The 19,268-nt window shown below is 46.5% G+C and overlaps 1 protein-coding gene across 1 annotated transcript in view; it reads right to left on the bottom strand.

The window, feature by feature from the left end:
- Positions 1 to 17,578, bottom strand: part of TTC9 (tetratricopeptide repeat domain 9) — a 32,656-nt gene extending 15,078 nt beyond the window's left edge. The window contains exon 1 of the mRNA XM_065941049.1: positions 17,000 to 17,578. Coding sequence (XP_065797121.1) covers positions 17,000 to 17,408 — 409 coding nt within the window. The 5' untranslated portion in view covers positions 17,409 to 17,578. The remainder of the gene's footprint in view (positions 1 to 16,999) is intronic.
- Positions 17,579 to 19,268: the final 1,690 nt, after the last annotated feature.

The raw sequence follows: 19,268 nt of genomic DNA, 5'->3' as shown, positions 1-19,268 counted from the left end.
TCTACAGGTATGATCATCAAGTGGACCCTTTCATTTTCCAAAGAATGAAATCATTTTTCACAGCCAGAGACTCAGCTCATGCCCATCACTGTAGCTATTTTGACACCCATCTTCTTTGCCTTCCAGACAAGCATGTGTAGGGCATCTTTAAAACCCCACACAGAAAAACTACATCATACTGGTTTACATACATTGTATTCTCAGTAAGTAGCAATACCAAGCATTTGTATAGTGTTTCACGACTCATTTGACCTTGACAGTGACTCTGGGAAAACAGGTCTTATGGGTCTTACCTCTAAGAGCTGAGGCTGAAAGAAGCTAAGTGATTTACTAGGGCCATTTGATTTTTAGAAAAAGAGCCAGGATTGTCTAAGCCCAAGTCCACATTGGCTCTGGTGGGTAAAGAGACCTAGACTCACAGATCCCCAAAGGTCTTCTCCAAGTCTAAGGCACTGAGAACATATGACAATGGGAAGCTGGCTGACTCAGGGAGCCAGTACCCTTCAAGCGGCAGTATCTTCATTCACACCATAATTGCCCTCCCTGGCACCTAGCTAGAGCTCCCCCACTACTGCTGATGCTGCTCTCACGACCACGAGTCATTTGGCTTTATCTCATGGGATAAATCTCCTAGGATTCCATTCATATTAATTTCTGACCTTGTATTTTTCCAGTTCTAGCACATGCTTGCCCTGGATTCAAATAAACATTGCCAAGTAAGTATTTCTTTCATTTTGTTTTAGCAACATTATTTTTGGAGGTCTCTTCTTTTCACCATTCCCAAGTTGCCCTTTTCCCCTGCCCTTTGTATTCTTCAGATGGATGCCCCCAGTGCTCAAGGGCTGCTGCACACCGCTCATGATTACTGTACAATCCTGGGTACAGACTCTTCGTAAACTTATTTGATGAGAACTCATTCACCACAGGCTGTGCCAGGGCTTCATAAAGAAATGGAGATATTCAAAAGATATTGGTATCTTTAGGGAGTTAACATTCTTTTTCTTTTTTTTTAATTTTTATTTTTCAGTGGGTTTTGTCATACATTGATGTGAATCAGCCATAGAGTTACACGAATTCCCCATCCCAGTCTCCCATCCCACCTCCCTCTCCACCCGATTCCTCTGGATCTTCCCAGCCCAACAGGCCCGAGCACTTGACTCATGCCTCCCACCTGGGCTGGTGGTCTGTTTCACCACAGATAATATACATGCTGTTCTTTCGAAACATCCCACCCTCCCCTTCTCCCACAGAGTTCAAAAGTCTGTTCTGTACTTCTGCGTCTCTTCTTCTGCCCTGCATATAGGGCCATCGTTACCATCTTTCTAAATTCCGTATATATGTGTTAGTATGCTGTAATGTTCTTTATCTTTCTGGCTCACCTCACTCTGTATAATGGGCTCCAGTTTCATCCATCTCATTAGAACTGATTCAAATGAATTCTTTTTAATGGCTGAGTAATATTCCATGGTGTATATGTACCACAGCTTCCTTATCCATTCATCTGCTGATGGGCATCTAGGTTGCTTCCATGTCCTGGCTATTATAAACAGTGCTGCGATGAACATTGGGGTGCACGTGTCTCTTTCAGATCTGGTTTCCTCAGTGTGTATGCCCAGAAGTGGTATTGCTGGGTCATATGGTAGTTCTATTTCCAGTTTTTTAAGAAATCTCCACACTGTTTTCCATAGTGGCTGTACTAGTTTGCATTCCCACCAACAGTGTAAGAGGGTTCCCTTTTCTCCACACCCTCTCCATTTTATTGGAGTTAATATTCTTATTCACCTTTGTTGACCAGTACCTGGCTTACAAAATGGCAAGCAGAAGAGCCACTCTAAAATCTTATAAGCTAAAGGCTATGTTGACAGTCTTGTGTTGACAGTCCATTAAGGTCCCCAACCTCTTTGGCAGCAGGGACCAGATTCACAGAAGACAATTTTTCCTTGGACTTCGCGGGGTGGGGGTTGGGGGTGGTGGGGTGGTTTGGGGATGTTTCAAATGCATTACATTTATTGTGCACTTTATTTCTATTATGATTACATCAGCTCCACCTCAGGTCATCAGGCATTTAGAGGAGGTTGGGAAACCCTGTGATGGGTATTGGAATCTGCTCAAGAGTTGTCATGTCAAAGTCTGAGGTCAATTCAGCCTTCTGTTGTCTGTCACGTGTTCCTGTTCATGAAGGAAGAAGTAGACTCGGGTGCTACGGCACCTTACTTACGAGTTATCCTATTCCTAGCCCCCACCTCTTACATGACTTCATTGTGGTATATACACAGAGAGGAGTGAGCAGGAGGAAGAAGGTAGGACAGGATTGTTGTTTGTCTTCATTCACACCCTGTCTTGGGTTAGAAGTGGACGCTGAAAGAACCAGTTGGGCCATTTGGAATGTGATGATGGGTATATACCCAGATATGTTCAGAAGAAACCCATTGCCTGAGGTTATCTTTATCTTGTCAGCTCTGGCCAAGTAACCATGTCATGTCCATCAGCAGGAATTCTGAATCAGGATGGGGGAAAAGAATCTCAGAAGCCAAAATGCCATCCTGTACTCGTTCTAGACTTTAAAAACACCTCTCCTCTTCGGATCATCTCTCCCGCCATTCTTCCATGGCACCAGATATGTTTGGGGATAAGATAATTAACAGGCACACATGTAGCAGAAAGAACACTTCTGTGGCTTTTCTGTGGCAGCACTGTGCATGTTAGTGAAGTGTTGGAAATAACTTATAGATCCACCCGTAGGAGACTGGTTAATTAAATAACGGGGGCATTGGTATAAGAGCATGACATGGACATTAAAATCATGCTGTAGAAAAACAGATAATGACATTGAAAAATGTTTTTAGTGGAAAACATTGGTGGAAAAACTTGTTAACATTTGTGTAACCCAAACATTGCACAACCAAGTATAACCCAAATCTTGTGAAAATAAATAAATAAATAAATGTGTGTGTGTGTATATCAGGGGGAAGAATTTGTACTAACAGGCATCAGAGTTCCTCTTAGGGGAGAAATGATCTTTTTTTAGAATACCCTCATCAACTGTGATTTTATTTTTTTTAAGAAATCACTTCTGCCCATTATGTCTTCAAAGAGAGCAGGGGGAGACCCTGGGAGGAGAGATGCAGTGAAGGTTGCTGAAGGGTTTCCTGAGCAGAAAACACTGCCTGTTTGAGAAGTGCCCATCTGGAGAGACCCAGGATCATAAGAGGACCCGAGGCATCATGGCAGAGGAGTGCCTGTAAGCTGGGATTAAAGGGAGGCTCCAAGAAACAGGGCTTCCCAGGTGGCACTAGTGGTAAAGAACCCACCTGCAGTGCAGGAGACTTAAGAGACGTGGGTTTGAGCCCTGGGTCAGGAAGATCCCCTGGAGGAGGGCATGGCAATCCACTCCAGTATTCTTGCCTGGAGAATCCCATGGACGGAGGAGCCTGGTGGGTACAGTCCATGGGGTCGCAAAGAGTCAGACATGGCTGAAGCGACTTAGCACGCGTGCCAAGAAACACGCCTGCAAGGGCTTTTATTCCCAGGACCCCTGATCAAGCCCAGGGGCTTTCCTCCTCTGGCAGAGGAAGGCAGCTCAGTAAGCTGGCTCCAACACAGGGCATCAGAGAACAGGCAGAGCGGGCACAGGTTGCTGGCTTAGCACCCTCTCCCTCTCCCTCTCCCTCTCCCTCTCCCAGGGGCCTCGACTTCCTCCACAGCCTCCTCTCCCCGGCCCATCAGTCCCGCTTTCTTGCTTGAGAAGCTCCCCAGGGAACCCAGCAGATCACAGCACGAATCTTCTCTTCCTGTCACATCCTTGTTCTCTGCTCTCAGATTCTCAACTGGTCTGACTTGTGAGAGAGTCCGAAGTTCTTTCCCTGCTAGTTCAGTTCAAAGAACGGGTCAGAGAATCCTGGGGCGGAGGATGGACAGGGCGGAGAACAGACATCGTCCATCTGAGGCTTATTTGCCCGCACAATCTCAGGCCAGAGACATATCTGCCTAGAACCCAGCAGTTTGTAAATGTTACAAGTCAATGGCTTGACTTAAACCCTGAGAAAATGGAAGCAGGCACAAACCTTAGGGGCCTCATGGCCCTTGGTCCTGCAGGAGATTAGCTGCCTTTCAGAGGAAGCCTGGTGGATTATTGTTCACCCAGCCTCGCGGGCCCAGATAGGAAACACCCACACCAAAGGCTGTCGGTTCACATCTTGCTCACCTCCTCAGCCCTGCAGACACTTAAGAGCTGAAACTTGCCCTGACTCCTCTTTTGCTCACTTGCTTCCCAAATTCCTCCAGTCTTCTTTGCTGAGTCCTTTGTCCTCCCCTCTTGCACACTTTCTTGCCATAGTACTTACTGGAGTAGGAGTTAGATTTACACAGAAAGTGAAAGTGAAGTCACTCAGTCGTGTCAGACTCTTTGTGACCCTATAGACTGTAGCCTACCAGGCTCCTCCATCCATGGGATTTTCCAGGCAAGAGTACTGGAGTGAGTTGCCATTTCCTTCTCCAGGAGATCTTCCTGACCCAGGGATTGAACCCAGGTTTCCCGCATTGTTGGCAGACGCTTTACCTCCTGAGCCACCAGAGAAACTAGATTTACACATAACCACCATCTATTAAGCATCAATTACGTGCCAGGTACTGTAGTGGACATGCATGCATGTATCCTTTAATTTCAATCATCACAGTCCGACCTGGTGCATATTATTGCTCGCATGCTATAATGGGAACAGAAGCTTGTCAAGATCGGGACTGTACCAAGGTTAATGGAGGAGTAGATGGGAAGTCAGGGGTCAAAGCCAGACCCTCTTGCTAAGTAAAGTTCCTCTCCATTAGGCCTCCTTGCTCTTAGGTTTTCTGGGGTCTAAGTCTGCTGCCTGCCTGTTCCTCTGTGCTCCTTTCTTCCTCTCTTCCCCCCTCCCCCATTTTCACTGGCACACACAGGGACACAGTCTTTCTCTCCCTCGAGGTGTCAGAGACACAAGTTCCAATGACCAAGTGGCATCTGTAACCTGAGGTTCAGGTCCATTTGAGAAAGGAGCTAAGTTCTGACTCCGCACAAGCAATATGCCCAGAAGCACATCCTGGTCCAGATGTGCTCAGGACCTGGCCGAGACTCCAGAGCTCTCCAGTCTTAAGTCAAGGGTAGCAACTCTCTGAGATGCTACAGCTTAGCTAGCAACTGTTCCCTGAAACGCTTGGCCTTGCCACTGCCAGCTCATTTCTTAAAAGCCTTTTACCTGTTTCATCAGAACTTCCTAGTCTAATGTAGCTAGTTTTGCCAGATTTCATAGGGTGAATGATGGCCTGCTAAGAATCAAAGTCTGAATTTTTGAATAATCTGAGAAGATTTAGCAGCAATAGGTAATATCTGGTGCCATCACTTTAGATTCCAGGGCCCAGGTAATATTTTACAGAGGCTTCCAACCCCGCTCTGGTTTCTCTCGGAGACCCTCTGTCTGATTCTATCACTCTGTGAGACTGTGGGTTCCTTTATTTTGGTTTACCTTCAGATGTGCAAGGCTACCTTGGAAATCTTGGTTGAGATCTTTCATGCCTATTTGGCAGCACGTATCAGTAAACTAGAACAAAAGAGAGCTTGTTTCCTGTTTCCTTTCTAAATCTGCTTGCTTCCAGAAGAGAGAGAGGCTAGAAGGGGGTGGGGTGGGGGGTACTAGACAGTTTTCAAAATCCTAGATGGCTCAACATTTCTGAAAGGGGACTTGGAGGGCATCTGACCCAACACCTTGCTGTTTACATATGAGGAAACTGAGGCTTGGAGTGATGTGACCTTTCCCAAGTTACAGTGCAAGTGAGCAGCACAGTCTAAATGAGAACCCTGCTCCCACAACCCCGTGCCATGTTTTGAGGAGAACACGGTGGATTTGAGATTTGGGCTATGAACAGCCATGGCAAGCATCCAATAAGGATCTGATGAGTGAGTGAGCTTCCTTCCGGGTGCTGTGTCTGAGCTACTGACGGGGCAGGATTTCCTAGACTCAGGGGCTGAAAAGAATCTTGGTCATAGACCAGCCATACGGTCCCTTCCTCCACACCAGAGGCACATCACGAATGCTCAGGACCAGTCTGTATCACAAGCTCTGACTCAACTTTGTTCCCCTTCTCACCAGCAGAGTCACACCACCACTCATGTGTTACTGAGTGCAGAAGGGCATCCATCCCCCTGCTGTGGGGGTACCACGCTGCCAGGACCTAGCCCTGTGTGTGCTCGGGGGTGGTGGGCACTGCAGAAAGGATAAGTCATAAGGTGGGATAATAAGAGAAAGTTTGGGGCTTGGGATAATTTTGCTTGACATCTTATGTGTCACATTCTGACATGATTAGACAAGACTCGTAATATCCAGAACAGCATTAAAAATCGCGTGTACAAGGTGGGCTTTTTTTAGGGGGAAAATAAAAGAAGCAAAACTATGCATAATCTTTCCACACAGATAATCCTGTCATCATTTTTCGTTAAAAATAAATATAATAATGCATATACTTAGAAAAGTCATACACTATAGAAAGATTTAGAAGAAAAAGTTAAAAAAGGAACACAGAGGAACCTTAAATGCATATGACTAAGTGAAAGAAATTAGACTGAAAAGGCTACACACTGTATGATTCCAACTATAGGACATTCTGGAAAAAGCAAACGATGGAGACAGTAAAAAGGTCAGTGGATGCCAGGAGTTGGGGTGGTTAAGAGATGAAGAGAAAGCACACAGAGGATGTTAAGGGCAGGGAGGGCACTCTGTATGGTACCACAGTGACAGCGACATGTCATCATACATTTGTCTAAATCCACAGAATGTACAACAGGAGAGAGAACCTCGAAGTAAACCATGGACTTTTGGTGATCATGCTGGGTCAACACAGATTCTGTAACAAATTCTACCACTCCGGGGCAGGCTAGGCATCTATGGGAGCAGACAGTATATGAGAAATCTCTGTTCTTTACCTTCAGTTTTGCTATAAATCTTTAGGGTTAGTTGCTCAGTCAGGTCCGACTCTTTGCGACCCCATGGACTGCAGCCTGTCGGGCTCCTCTGTCCATGGGATTCACCAGGCAAGAATACTGGAGTGGGTTGCCATTCCCTTCTCCAGGTCTATAAACCTTTAATTGCTCTAAAAACAATGAAGTCGTAATCATCAAAAAGAAAAGGAAAAATGTCCAGTTCTGTATTCAAATGAACAGCTTCACTTGCATAATTTCAGATAATCTTCTTGAAAGCAAATACTGTACTAGTGTATATGCTGATGCTAGTTTATACTTTTTAAACACTGATCTGCGTTCTGCCTTTTTTTAAAAAAGATTTTTATTTAATATTTATTTTTGGCTGAGCTCGGTCTTCGTTGCTGCATGCAGGCTTTCGCTAGTTGTGGCGAGCGGGGGCCACTCTCTGGTTGCGGCGCGGTGGCTTCTCTTTGCGGTGGCTTCTCTGGTGACAGAGCACAGGCTCTAGGCCTGCAGGCTTCAATAGCTGCAGCAGGTGGGCTCACTAGTTCCGCGTATGGGCTCAGTAGTTGCAGCTCGTGGGCTCTAGAGCACTGGCTCCGTAGTTGTGGTCCACGGGCTTAGTTGCTCCGTGGGATGTGGAATCATCTCGGGCCATCTCGACCCGTGTCCCCTGCATTGGATATGGATTCTTAACCACTAGACCACCAGGGAAACCCCTGCCTTTTCACATAATGATAGATTTTGGAGACTGGTTCCTATCCATCCACACAGAACTCTCCCATTCTGGGTAATGGCCACCCAGTTCAGAAAGAATGGAGAATTATTCTTGGCAGAGCTGGAAAGGACCTCCAAGATTCTGGACTCCAACCCTCGGACGTCAGAAAACTTGAGGCAAGATTCTTTGATTCCAGGCAGCTGACCAGTGAAAGACAGAACTTGCTGTCTGTATCACTCCATCAAGTCACACTTCTGCTGTGTTCTCGATGGGTCTGAAGACAAGTGGGGGAACTTGGCCTGCAAAGAACGGCGGTCACATTCTTCTCATCAGAAACACTTTTGTTTTACTGGCAAGTGCTTTTCTTTTTGTGGATGACCTGCATTCGGGGAATCGTTTGAATGTGTGTGTTTGAAACAAAATGGGATAGATACTGAATGTAGAAACCATGCATCAAGAGAGTTTTCCTAGTATCTACTAGGGATACTATTCAAGGATCCCTTTTAAAATTGTAAGAATTAGTGGGAATTTCCTTCACTGGGCAGTTCCCACTTCTTATTTCTTTCTATTTTATTTCTATATATTATTTACTTGACTGCACCAGGTCTTCACTGTGGCATGTGGGATCCGGCTCCCTGACCAGGGATCAAACCTGGGTCCCCTGGCATTGGGAGCATAGAGTCTTAGACACTGAACCACCATGGTATTGCCCTCACTTCTTTTTTTAAAAAATAATTTTATTTATTTTTGACTGTATGGGGTCTTCAATCCTGCGTGGCTTTTCTCTAGGTGCAGAGAGCAGGGGATCCTCTCCATTTGTGGTGCACAGGTTTCTCACTGTGGTGGAGGCCTCTCTTGGTGCAAAACATGGGTTCTAGGGCACTTGAGTTTCAGCAGTTGTGGCACATGGGCTCATTAATTGCAGCTCCCAGGCTCTTGAACACAGGCTCAAGAGTTGTGGTGCATGGGCCCAGTTGCTCCGTGGTGCGTGGGATCATCCCGGACCAGGGATCGAACCCGTGTCTCCCATATTAGCAGGCGGACTCTCCACCACTGAGCCACCGGGGAAGCCCCCCAGTTCTTTTTCCTATTCTTTTGTCTTTCTTCTAAACACCCCCATTCACTTCAAAGGAAAACTTATACTTCAATACTTTATAGTTTATAAAGTACATTCATACATTATCTTCTTGCTTCTCACCCTTACCCTGTGAGTTAAGCTGGCATGTTTATACCCATTTAGCAAGTGAGGAAACTCAAGACTAGAGGTCTTGTGACCAGATTAAGTTCACGTATGTAGTGAATGTGCCACCAGCTGTCACATGAGTCTCCTTCAATTCCCGCCCCACTAGACACAGGGCCAACTGGATTGCTTACTGCTGGGTTTGGGGGAGGGGTTGTTTTTGTTTCCTGGGACACGAGGTTTTGGCTCCCAAACTTAGGCCTTATCAGTCAGTCACAAAAACACAAACTTAAAAATAAATACTACTTTAGAGGATGTTAGGAGAGCAAATGTTCCATGCCACACAGAAATATATTGTGTCCAATCTCATTTAGCACTTAAACCGGAACATATTTTTAAATGATGGAATCATTACTCTCATGACATTAAAACTGACCAGGTCTGCAGTAATGCATTTGGACAAGTCCAGATGTTCCTCTTCTAGTGGATCACAAAACTGATGACTGAAAAAGTAATGGCTGAAATTAATTCCTACTCTTAACAGATCCACTTGAATTTCTCAAGACCTCTTAACTAGAATTTACACACTCTGGATAGAGGAGCATAACAGGGTTCATTAGAAATTGTGACTCATCAAATTCTCATTCCTCTCTGTCCATATAAATTCAAGTCTCCTTCCTCGTGACATAAAACCTGGTACAGAGTATATATAGGACACTCTCCCCTTAACCACCCAGGATGGTCATGAAATGGGAATCCTAAACATACAAGGCACATCACGGTAATAAAAAAAAAAATTAGTGACTTTTTTCCCATTAAAATAAAAAAAGGAATAACTTAACAGAAGACAAGACTGGGGGATGGGCAAGTGAGTTGCCCTAAAAATGTCAAGGCTTTTCCTTGGTACACTGATGAGATGTATTCTGTGTTGCTTCAAAAGGTAGATAGAATACAAATGGATTGATAGAAATTTCAAGGAGGCAAATTTTTGTACCTAAGAAAGAAACTTCTAAAGATGGAGGCTGTGGGGTGAGTGTTTAGAATTATAGGCTTTCAAATTAGAGACCTGGCAGATGAGAAATTCCAGCTTGCCATATACTACTATGTGACCATGGGCAAGGGACTTAACTGTTCTAAGCTTGGATTTTCTGTCTCAGAGATAGATAGGCATATGTGTAAGTTCATGAAAGGCAGTGACCTTGTCTGTGTGCCCAGCTCTCAACCCCAGTGTCTAGTGCCTGTTAGTTGCTCAATTAATATTAATGAAATGTTTGAATTTCTTGGGTCCTTAATATGAGACAAATGCTAGGATAAGCATTTTCATTCCTTTCAAATACATTCATGGAAAATCTACTGGATGCCAGAAACTGGGCCCATCACGGGAGTCTTTACTGCCGTTGTTGTGACTGTTATTATCACTGTAGCTGCTGTTTTGTGGTGGTGGTTGCTAAATAAGTCACTTTAGGTAGTGGTAAGTATCCCTATTTTTGGAAGTGTCCAAGCTCATGTTGATGACAAGGTGATGATGTTGACAAGGAAATTCACACACCACTGTAAGGGTCATATCCAAATCCAAAATCATAATTCTGATTTTACATTAACTCTCAAGCTAGCTAGTTAGCACTTCCTTAGCACTTTCATTTTTTACACACAGACAGACTGTGAAAGGGAAACCTTTGCTCCACAGTCTTCCTCTGTGTAATGCTGTCTGTAATTTGCGTGCTGTTTTAAACTCCTTTTGGCTGAACAAGAAGAGAAGGTCCACTTGGATACATTTCAACCCAGGACTCTTCAGGTTCAAGTCAACTCTCCTTGGCACTACACATCACACTCTGCTTCCTTTTTTTTCTTTAATTGAAGTATAGTTGATTTACAAATGTGTTAGTTTCAGTTGTTTGACAAAGTGATTCATATATATATATTATAATTTTTCAGTATAGTTTATTATAAAATTTGGGAACTGTTGGTTTTGAGTCCTATCAGACATGGCATCATTTCGTTGCTGATATGAAAATGTGTATGTATGCATAAAAGGAAGATGATGAGCTTTACCCTGCTAATAATTTTAAGGCCATATGAAATCCATGAGGAAGACCATATGTGCCTGCTAAGTGGCATCAGTCATGTCCTACTCTTTGCGACCGTATGGCCTGTAGTCTGCCAGAGCTCCTCTGTCCACGGGATTCTCCAGGCAAGAAAACTGGAGTGAGTTGCCATGCCCTCCTCCAGGGGATCCTCCCGACACAGGGGTCAAACCCACGTCTCTTTTGTCTCCTGCATTGGCAGGCATATTTTCTGCCACTAGCATCACATGGGAAGCCCATAAACTCTTTTAATCTTATGCAGTATTATCTTTGGTCTCTCTCTTTTTTTTTAAGTACCTTCCCCGCTGACACACACATCTCATACTGCATGGCTCGCAGAATCTCTTTCCCAACCAGGGATAGATCGCTGGTCCCTGGCAGTGAGAGCACCACACACTAACCACTGGACAGCCAGCAAATTCCCTTATCTTTGGCTTTTTTAATGTCTGGTACATTGTCCATGCTAGAGCTGTGGCTGCTGCTATGTGATTGAGAATGGACCGCAGTATTGTCTTAGTGACAATCTGGTCCCAGCAGAGACATCTGATTTTCCAAAGCCAAATATCTGGAAATTAGGAAATTGCTGGTTGGTTGGTTGAAACACTGGATTTTCATCCTAGTTGTATGAAGGAGGCACAACCTGGTGATGAAAGAAAACAGTTGGTAGGAAAGAATGTTCCATCTCACAGGTCACTCCCAACCTGTGAAGCTCTGGGGACAGTTTCTGACTGCTTCACATCTTGGCCTTCCTGTCCACCCTGCAGTGAGCCCCCATGCCTTGGATGGGGCACTCCCTTGCATTTTGGCTGTACGGACTCTTATTTCAAGATGTCCTAGAGAGTTGCTGGCTACGAGCCATCCAACTCATTACTTTTGTAGGTAAACTAAGAAACTTCAGAATCCACTTTAGAAACTCAGCCTGAAGTCCACATTTGGCATATTCTTTTCTTGAAAGCATTCTACAAGTTTAAATTCTCATATTCTTTCTTGGAAGATGAACTTTGAAGCCATGTTTACAGGCTTAAGATTTATTGGTCAAGGGGCTGCCTGAGGACCAGCCTCGGGTCAACAATGGCTTGGTGGGTCAAGCTCTCCCATCCATACGGCAAGATCTTGGTTGAGCATCTTACCATGAAACTCCTCTCTTCTTTTCCCTTCCTTTGCCAGTTCTTATCCCAACAACTCATCTTCTGGTTACCAGGTTAACTGCTTGTCTCTAGCTCTTGACTTCTTCTTTTAACAACTGAGTTCTTGCATTCGTAATTTATCCATCTTCATGCTCAGTCCTTTGGTTCCCACACCGATTTCTGTCAGGTATCTTTTGTCTTAGACTCTGCCTCAGAGTCTGTATCTAATTTTGTCCACCTTAGATGCATGCACTCAGTCATCTACTGGTGTCCCATTGTGGGGTGGCTTCAAGGGTACAGTCACATAGGACCCATGTTCAGAAGGTCCTTGTATCTGATTTAATGCTCTGCTGTTGACTTCTTGAAATTCTTATTTTATCTTTGAAACTATGTCTTGGAAGACTTCCCTGGTGGCTCAGAGAGTAAAGTGTCTGCCTGCAATGCCGGAGACCTGGGTTCGATCCCTGGGTCGGGAAGATCCCCGGAGAAGGAAATAGCAATCCACTCCGGTACTCTTGCCTGGAAAATCCCATGGACGGAGAAGCCTGGTGGGCTACAGTCCATGGGGTCACAAAGAGTCGGACACAACTGAGCAACTTCACTTTCTTTCTTTTGTAAGTGAAGCCCCATGGGATAATGGAGCATGAACATGATCAGAAGAGAGGCACACACACTCTTTGAAGCCCCACGTAGTACCCAGCATTCACAATGCCCCACAAGCATACAGCGGTTTCACAATGAAGGGGAGTTCAACAAGCATAAGGTAAGGGTGCTTGGTCTATAACTAAGTAAGCACATACACTGACAGCCCAAAGAGGCCAGGCTTTCCATTCAACCCAGAAATTGCTTCAAATGCAGAAAGGAAGCAACAGTGCTCTAAGAAACACAAATAACCTAAAACCCCAGCTTATCCTTTCTTGCTTAAGTTACTTCCCTGTGCTAGCCAACCACTTAGGTTGAAAATGATGACAGAGAAGGAAAGATTTGGGTGGGAGTAAGGAATAGCTCCCTTTCCTTTCCTTACTCATCAGAAAGGCAAGATTGGTAAAGAGTGCACAAAAAAAAGTATGCATATAAAAAGTGAAATAAAAGCAGTTGAGTTCATTTTGTCAGCATTTCCACAGTTCCAGTAGGAATAAACTACATATGCATGTACAAACTGCAAAACGTGAATTGTGGAACTTATGTGATTTCACATACCAGTTAAGTGCTCTTGTATTTCCACTTAAAACAGGCACTGCACACTATAAAGATGAAGGGTAAATTCATGCCAATCCTTTAAAACTATAACTTTCTCATAATGACATTAAATAGCAGATAAAAACACCATGTTGAGAGAGAGAGACCATGAAAGAAAGGGGAAAAGCTTTATCTTTTAAGACCTTTAAGGACAATTTTCTCCTGCTTTTTTGAAGAAGGAGCCCCACATTTTCATTTTCCATTGGGCCCCACAAATTATGTAGCTGGCTCCAGTTCTAAGGCTTGAAGATGAAAAAGTACTGATAAAACTGACTCTCATCCAGGCCTTTTTCAGGTGTGACTTATTTAGGCCGTGTCATTCCCCTGTCCTGGGACTTTTAATTCAATAGAAATTACCTGCCCCCTTGGTAAAACAAATACCCGCCCCCCAAAACATAGCTCTAAATAGACAGGAAGATGGGCATAAAATGATGTGGAAGGGACTTATACAAAGTCACAGGGTGTGCCAGGAATAGGGGCCTAAGCTGACTCTCATATAGCCTTCAGATTCAATGCCATGGCCTGTCAGCACTCATCTCTACTGTGGGCATTTGAGTCTTGAACATCATTTGAAAATACCCACAAAGTCAGGCATTACAATCTTTTGATCACATCCCAGCTGGGGCCCTCACAATCCCACAGGAACAGATGTAAAGCAAAAGGCTCTGTCCTTCAAGAGGTTTTGCACAGAACATTCCAAGGCCTCAGGGGAGTCCTGTGTCTTGTTCGAGGTCAATGGGAGTCCATCAGTTGGCCAGTATATGCCTCTTTTGTAGCCTTGGTAAGAATTACATGTCTACATCTCCCCTGGCAGGATAGAATATCTTTTCTAATCATTGTATCAATATCATTAGAAATTCTGAAGGAAGAAGATGCTGCCCATCTTTTCCCTTGAATTTCTTAGAGAATAAGACATGCACAATCAAATCGAGAAGTTTTCCACCATTGGCCAGTTCCCTACTAATCAGAAGGAAACTTTAACCCAAAACAGACCACAACCACAAGCACCTTGCAAATTGCCTGCATACCCTTCAAACGGTCACCTCAAGTCATCTAAATGGATTTTTAGGCAAATATCTCCTAGCAGATTCTAACTGCCCACTTGCTGTTCTCTTGGGGCCTTCAATGCAGAGTGCAAGGACCCCCTGAACCTAGATTTCCTCCAGAAGCCTCACAACAGTTTTTGTTTGGTGCTGAAATGCCCTTAGCAACATGGCCTAATCCTCCAGGTATTTCTGAGCTAGTCCATGTTGCTTCTAAACCCCACAGCTCGTTCTCTATGCACAGCTGTGTAGAAGGACAGATCCTTGAGAGGACCAAAATCTTCAGACTGTTCCTACCTGGAGCCCACTGGGTTGCTCAGCCAGCGCTGCAGCCTGGATGGAAGGGCCAGTTGCCTTTTTGCCAGAACAAACTTGCAGTTGCTATCTCTTCCCTTCAATCAGGCGCAGTGGGAAAGATTATCTTACAGGCCACACTGCATTGCTCTGGTCCTAACAACAATAATAGGGACCATACTTCTTCCTCCTTCCATCAAATGATCATTGTAAACATGTATTTAAAAATTTTAGGTTGCCCTTGAAAATAATCTTCACAAAAAGATTTTAGTGAAATGTAAAAAATGCCCTGATACAATGGCAACTGGGCATAAAAACAGGATGCAGGAGGTCCTTCACTTTGTAAACAGTTTACATTTAAGTAAAGAAAAAGATACAGGAAGGAAATATATCACAATGGATTTCTTTAGGTTGCTGTGACCATAGGTAATTTTGCATTTTCTAAAAGAAAATACATTTGATAGGCATGCATTACTTTTGCAATCCATAAATTATGAATATTAATAAGTGGTGAGCACTGGAACAAGCAGCAGAGGGGGAAATCTGCCCTTGCTACTTTCCATTCTCTCACCACTAAAGTTTTCCAGAGTGTGTGTGTGGGGGGTGGGGGGGGTGGGCGTGGAGGTGGAGGAACTGTTCAGATCTCAGCCCCGCCCACTGGGCTGGCCTGACCAAGGAAGACACGGCTTTAGTTTCACCATGGAAATGTAACCCCTCCTGGGGTAGACGGTAGGCTGTGCTAGCCATAGGCTGGCAGCCAAAAGCATGGGGTGAGGGGCAACCCTAGAATGCCCATGGAAAATACTAAATAGAAGACTCTACTGCCACTCTGAAATCACTGCATTAGTGATTTCTCCACCCATGGCCACTCTGCCCTTTACATTCATCAAACAGTAGTGAGTATGCCAGAGACTTGTGGGAAAGGATGGGACTCACTATATACCTTGTGAGTGACTGAAATACATCTATGCCATATTACTACTACTTTACCTGCTGCAGTTACCAGTAGGACTGCTATCACAGCACCATCCCCACCGTTGCTACTACTATTATTATTAATCCTTCATGTTTGTAAACTACTTAACAAATTTCAAAGTGCCAGGCTCTGCCTGATTAAAGATGACACTGGATATGGCCTTATGGAAGCAGAGGTAGGCTGGCACTAGAGGCATTCAAGGGAACAGAGCTGACTGGCACTCCGAAATAGAGCACAATTATCCACATATATTTTTCATCCCTCAACTGTCTGGGCTCCAGACAAATCCACCACCCCCAGCCACACCCATTCTCCTCACCTAACTCTGCTCCAACTGTCCAGAGCTAAAGAGTTTGGGCAACTTCAAGGGTTAGGGACCAGGAGTGATGGCCTTTAATTTGATCAGAGGAGGTGGATCATTCCCAAATCCCACCAGATGGGGTGGGAGAAGACCAAAGAGTGCTTTTCGAATATAAGGCCTCTGGCAACCTCTTCCACCTTCTTTCAGGAAAGCCCTGGAATGACCCAGACTCCTCCGTTTTTACAGACTTTAAAATTTCCTGTGCGAAGCTAATTTTTAAAAATGCCCGACTTTGACCTTAATCTCCAAAATGTACTCGGGAATTTCTTTTCCCAATAAAAGGACTCCCTTTTCCTCCAAGCCTAGCAGTCAGCTGGTGTGAGAATCAGTGCTACACGGAGTGGGAGGCGGGGGGGCGAGAATGTAGCACAGCTCAAGCCCAACCTTGAACTAGTTTCCCTTTGAGATTGCTCTCTTCACCTGGCAACCAAGGCCCCAGCAGAGCTCGGAGAGAAGAAAGTGCATTTTGGAATCCATTTTGCTTGAGATGCTGAAAGCATCGTAGCAAACTGCCCTTTGCCACTGGGGCCAAAGGGACTCGGGCAAGGACTTGACTCAGAGATGCGGTCAGCTGGGGGGAAGGTGAGGGCCAGCTCTGGTGCCAACGATCCCCGGGACCAGCAGCCACTGGGCATGCGGTGGGTGCGGGTGGCCCACCCCGGGTGCTGCTTCCCGCATTTGAACCCGGGTCCACTGGTGAGCAGTAGTAGCAGCACTCGCCGCCAGGCCGGCTGGGTCCCCCATCTGTCTGTCCAGCTATTTATAGGCGAGATTTACGAGGATGCGGGGGAGGAATGCGGGATGGCCACGAGTTTCAGAAGGTTTAATCCTAAAAGTCACACTTTTCCCAAAGCGCCCCCCCCCCCCCCGGGTTCTCCTTCCCGGAGCCGCACGGTCCCCGCGAGGGAGTGCGGGGCGCGGCGGGGTGACCGGAGGACCGGGACCGGAGCATAGGAACCAGCTCCGGGCTGGAGACGGGGAGGGCAGAGGAAGGAGGGGCCGGGAGCGCGGCGCGGCGCGGTGCAGCTCACCTGCCAGGCTGTTGTAGCAGTCGATCTCGATGGCTTCCACCGTTTTGCTCTGCTCCTCCGAGAGGCGGCCGGGGTTGGGAGCCCCGGCCGGGGAGGCCCCGCGCGAGTCCCGTTCCCGTTCCCCGGCGGCCGGCAGCAGCCCCTTCAGCTCCAGCAACGCCCGGTGGTATTTGCCGATGGCTTCGCGGAATTTCTTATCCTTGTAGCACTGCGCCCCTTGGCTCTTGAACTCGTGCGCGCGCCGGATGAACTCGGCGGGCTCGGCCGCCGCCCCAGCCTGGCCCCGCGCCGGGGTCCCTCCGCCGCCGCCGCCCGGGACGCACAGCGGCGGCTGGGGCCGCTGCGCCTCGCCGGCCGCGGGCGGACTCGGGTTCCCCTTGGCTCCGGCCGCCGAGCCCTTCCTCTCCATTCGGCCGCCGCCCGGCGCCGCCGCGCCCTCCCGGGTTTAAACGCGGCGGGCGCCGGCCCCGCGCCTGGAGAGCTCGGTCGCGGCCGTGACACCCCGCGGCGGTCTGTCGTCCCGCACTCCCATTCTCCTCGCCAGCTGCGGGAGGCTGCGCTCTCCTCCTCCTCCTCGGATTGCCTTCCCCTCCTTCCCTCCGCCCTCCCTCCCCCACTCCCGCGCCGCCCGCCCTCCGCCTCGCCCTCCTCCCCGCCCGCAACCTGCGGGCGGCGGCGACCTGGCCCCGGCGCGCTCCGGGGCTAGCGGGGCCGGGGGCCGGGGGCCCGAGGGGCTCGGCGGGGATTGTCGCTGACCCGGAAGAAGCTTGGCTCGCCTGAAGGAGGGGAGGATTAGTGACAAAGACGAGCCCTTTCTTTCCCATTCAATCCAGCCCTCCGAGGCGCGCCTAGTCTGAAAGAGACGCATGGGGGAGGGTGTGTGTGTGTGTCTGTGTGTGTTTGTAGGGATGTATTGTGAGTGAATGTGTGTGTGTGTGTGTAGGGATGTATTGTGAGTGAATGTGAGTGTGTGTGTGTGTGTAGGGATGCATTGTGAGTGTGTGTGTGTGTGTAGGGATGTATTGTGAGTGAGTGTGTGTGTGTGTGTGTGTGTGTGTGTGTGTAGGGATGTATTGTGTGAATGTGTGTGTGTGTGTGTAGGGATGCATTGTGAGTGAGTGTGTGTGTGTGTGTAGGGATGTATTGTGAGTGAATGTGTGTGTGTGTAGGGATGTATTGTGAGTGAGTGTGTGTGTGTGTAGGGATGTATTGTGAGTGAATGTGTGTGTGTGTAGGGATGTATTGTGAGTGAATGTGAGTGTGTGTGTGTGTAGGGATGCATTGTGAGTGAATGTGTGTGTGTGTGTAGGGATGTATTGTGAGTGAGTGTGTGTGTGTGTAGGGATGTATTGTGAGTGAATGTGTGTGTGTGTAGGGATGTATTGTGAGTGAGTGTGTGTGTGTGTAGGGATGTATTGTGAGTGAATGTGTGTGTGTGTAGGGATGTATTGTGAGTGAGTGTGTGTGTGTGTGTGTGTAGGGATGTATTGTGAGTGAATGTGAGTGTGTGTGTGTGTAGGGATGCATTGTGAGTGAATGTGTGTGTGTGTGTAGGGATGTATTGTGAGTGAATGTGTGTGTGTGTAGGGATGTATTGTGAGTGAGTGTGTGTGTGTGTAGGGATGTATTGTGAGTGAATGTGTGTGTGTGTGTGTGTAGGGATGTATTGTGAGTGAATGTGTGTGTGTGTGTGTGTAGGGATGTATTGTGAGTGAATGTGTGTGTGTAGGGATGTATTGTGAGTGAATGTGTGTGTGTAGGGATGTATTGTGAGTGAATGTGAGTGTGTGTGTGTGTAGGGATGTATTGTGAGTGAATGTGTGTGTGTGTAGGGATGTATTGTGAGTGAGTGTGTGTGTGTGTAGGGATATATTGTGAGTGAATGTGTGTGTGTGTGTAGGGATGTATTATGAGTGAATGTGTGTGTGTGTGCAGGGATGTATTGTGAGTGAATGTGTGTATGTGTAGGGAATTATTGTGAGTGAGTGAGTGTGTGTGTGTAGGGATGTACTGTGAGAGTGTGTGGGGGGATATATTGTGTGTGTCAGTGTGTAAGGATGTATTGTCAGTGTGTGTGTGGGTGTGTAGGGGTGTATTGTGAGTGTGTGTGTGGGGGATGTATTGTGTTTGTGTGCATGTGTAGAGATGTATTGTGAATGTGTGTGTGTGTGTGTAGGGATGTACTGTGAGTGTGTGTGGGGTATATTGTGAGAGTGTGTGTGTGTAGAGATGTATTGTGAGTGTGTGTGTGTGTGTGTGTGTGTGTGTG

Source organism: Muntiacus reevesi, chromosome 7 (assembly GCF_963930625.1).
Source record: "Muntiacus reevesi chromosome 7, mMunRee1.1, whole genome shotgun sequence".
Lineage (NCBI taxonomy): Eukaryota > Metazoa > Chordata > Mammalia > Artiodactyla > Cervidae > Muntiacus > Muntiacus reevesi.
This window is presented reverse-complemented; position numbering and strand designations above follow the sequence as displayed.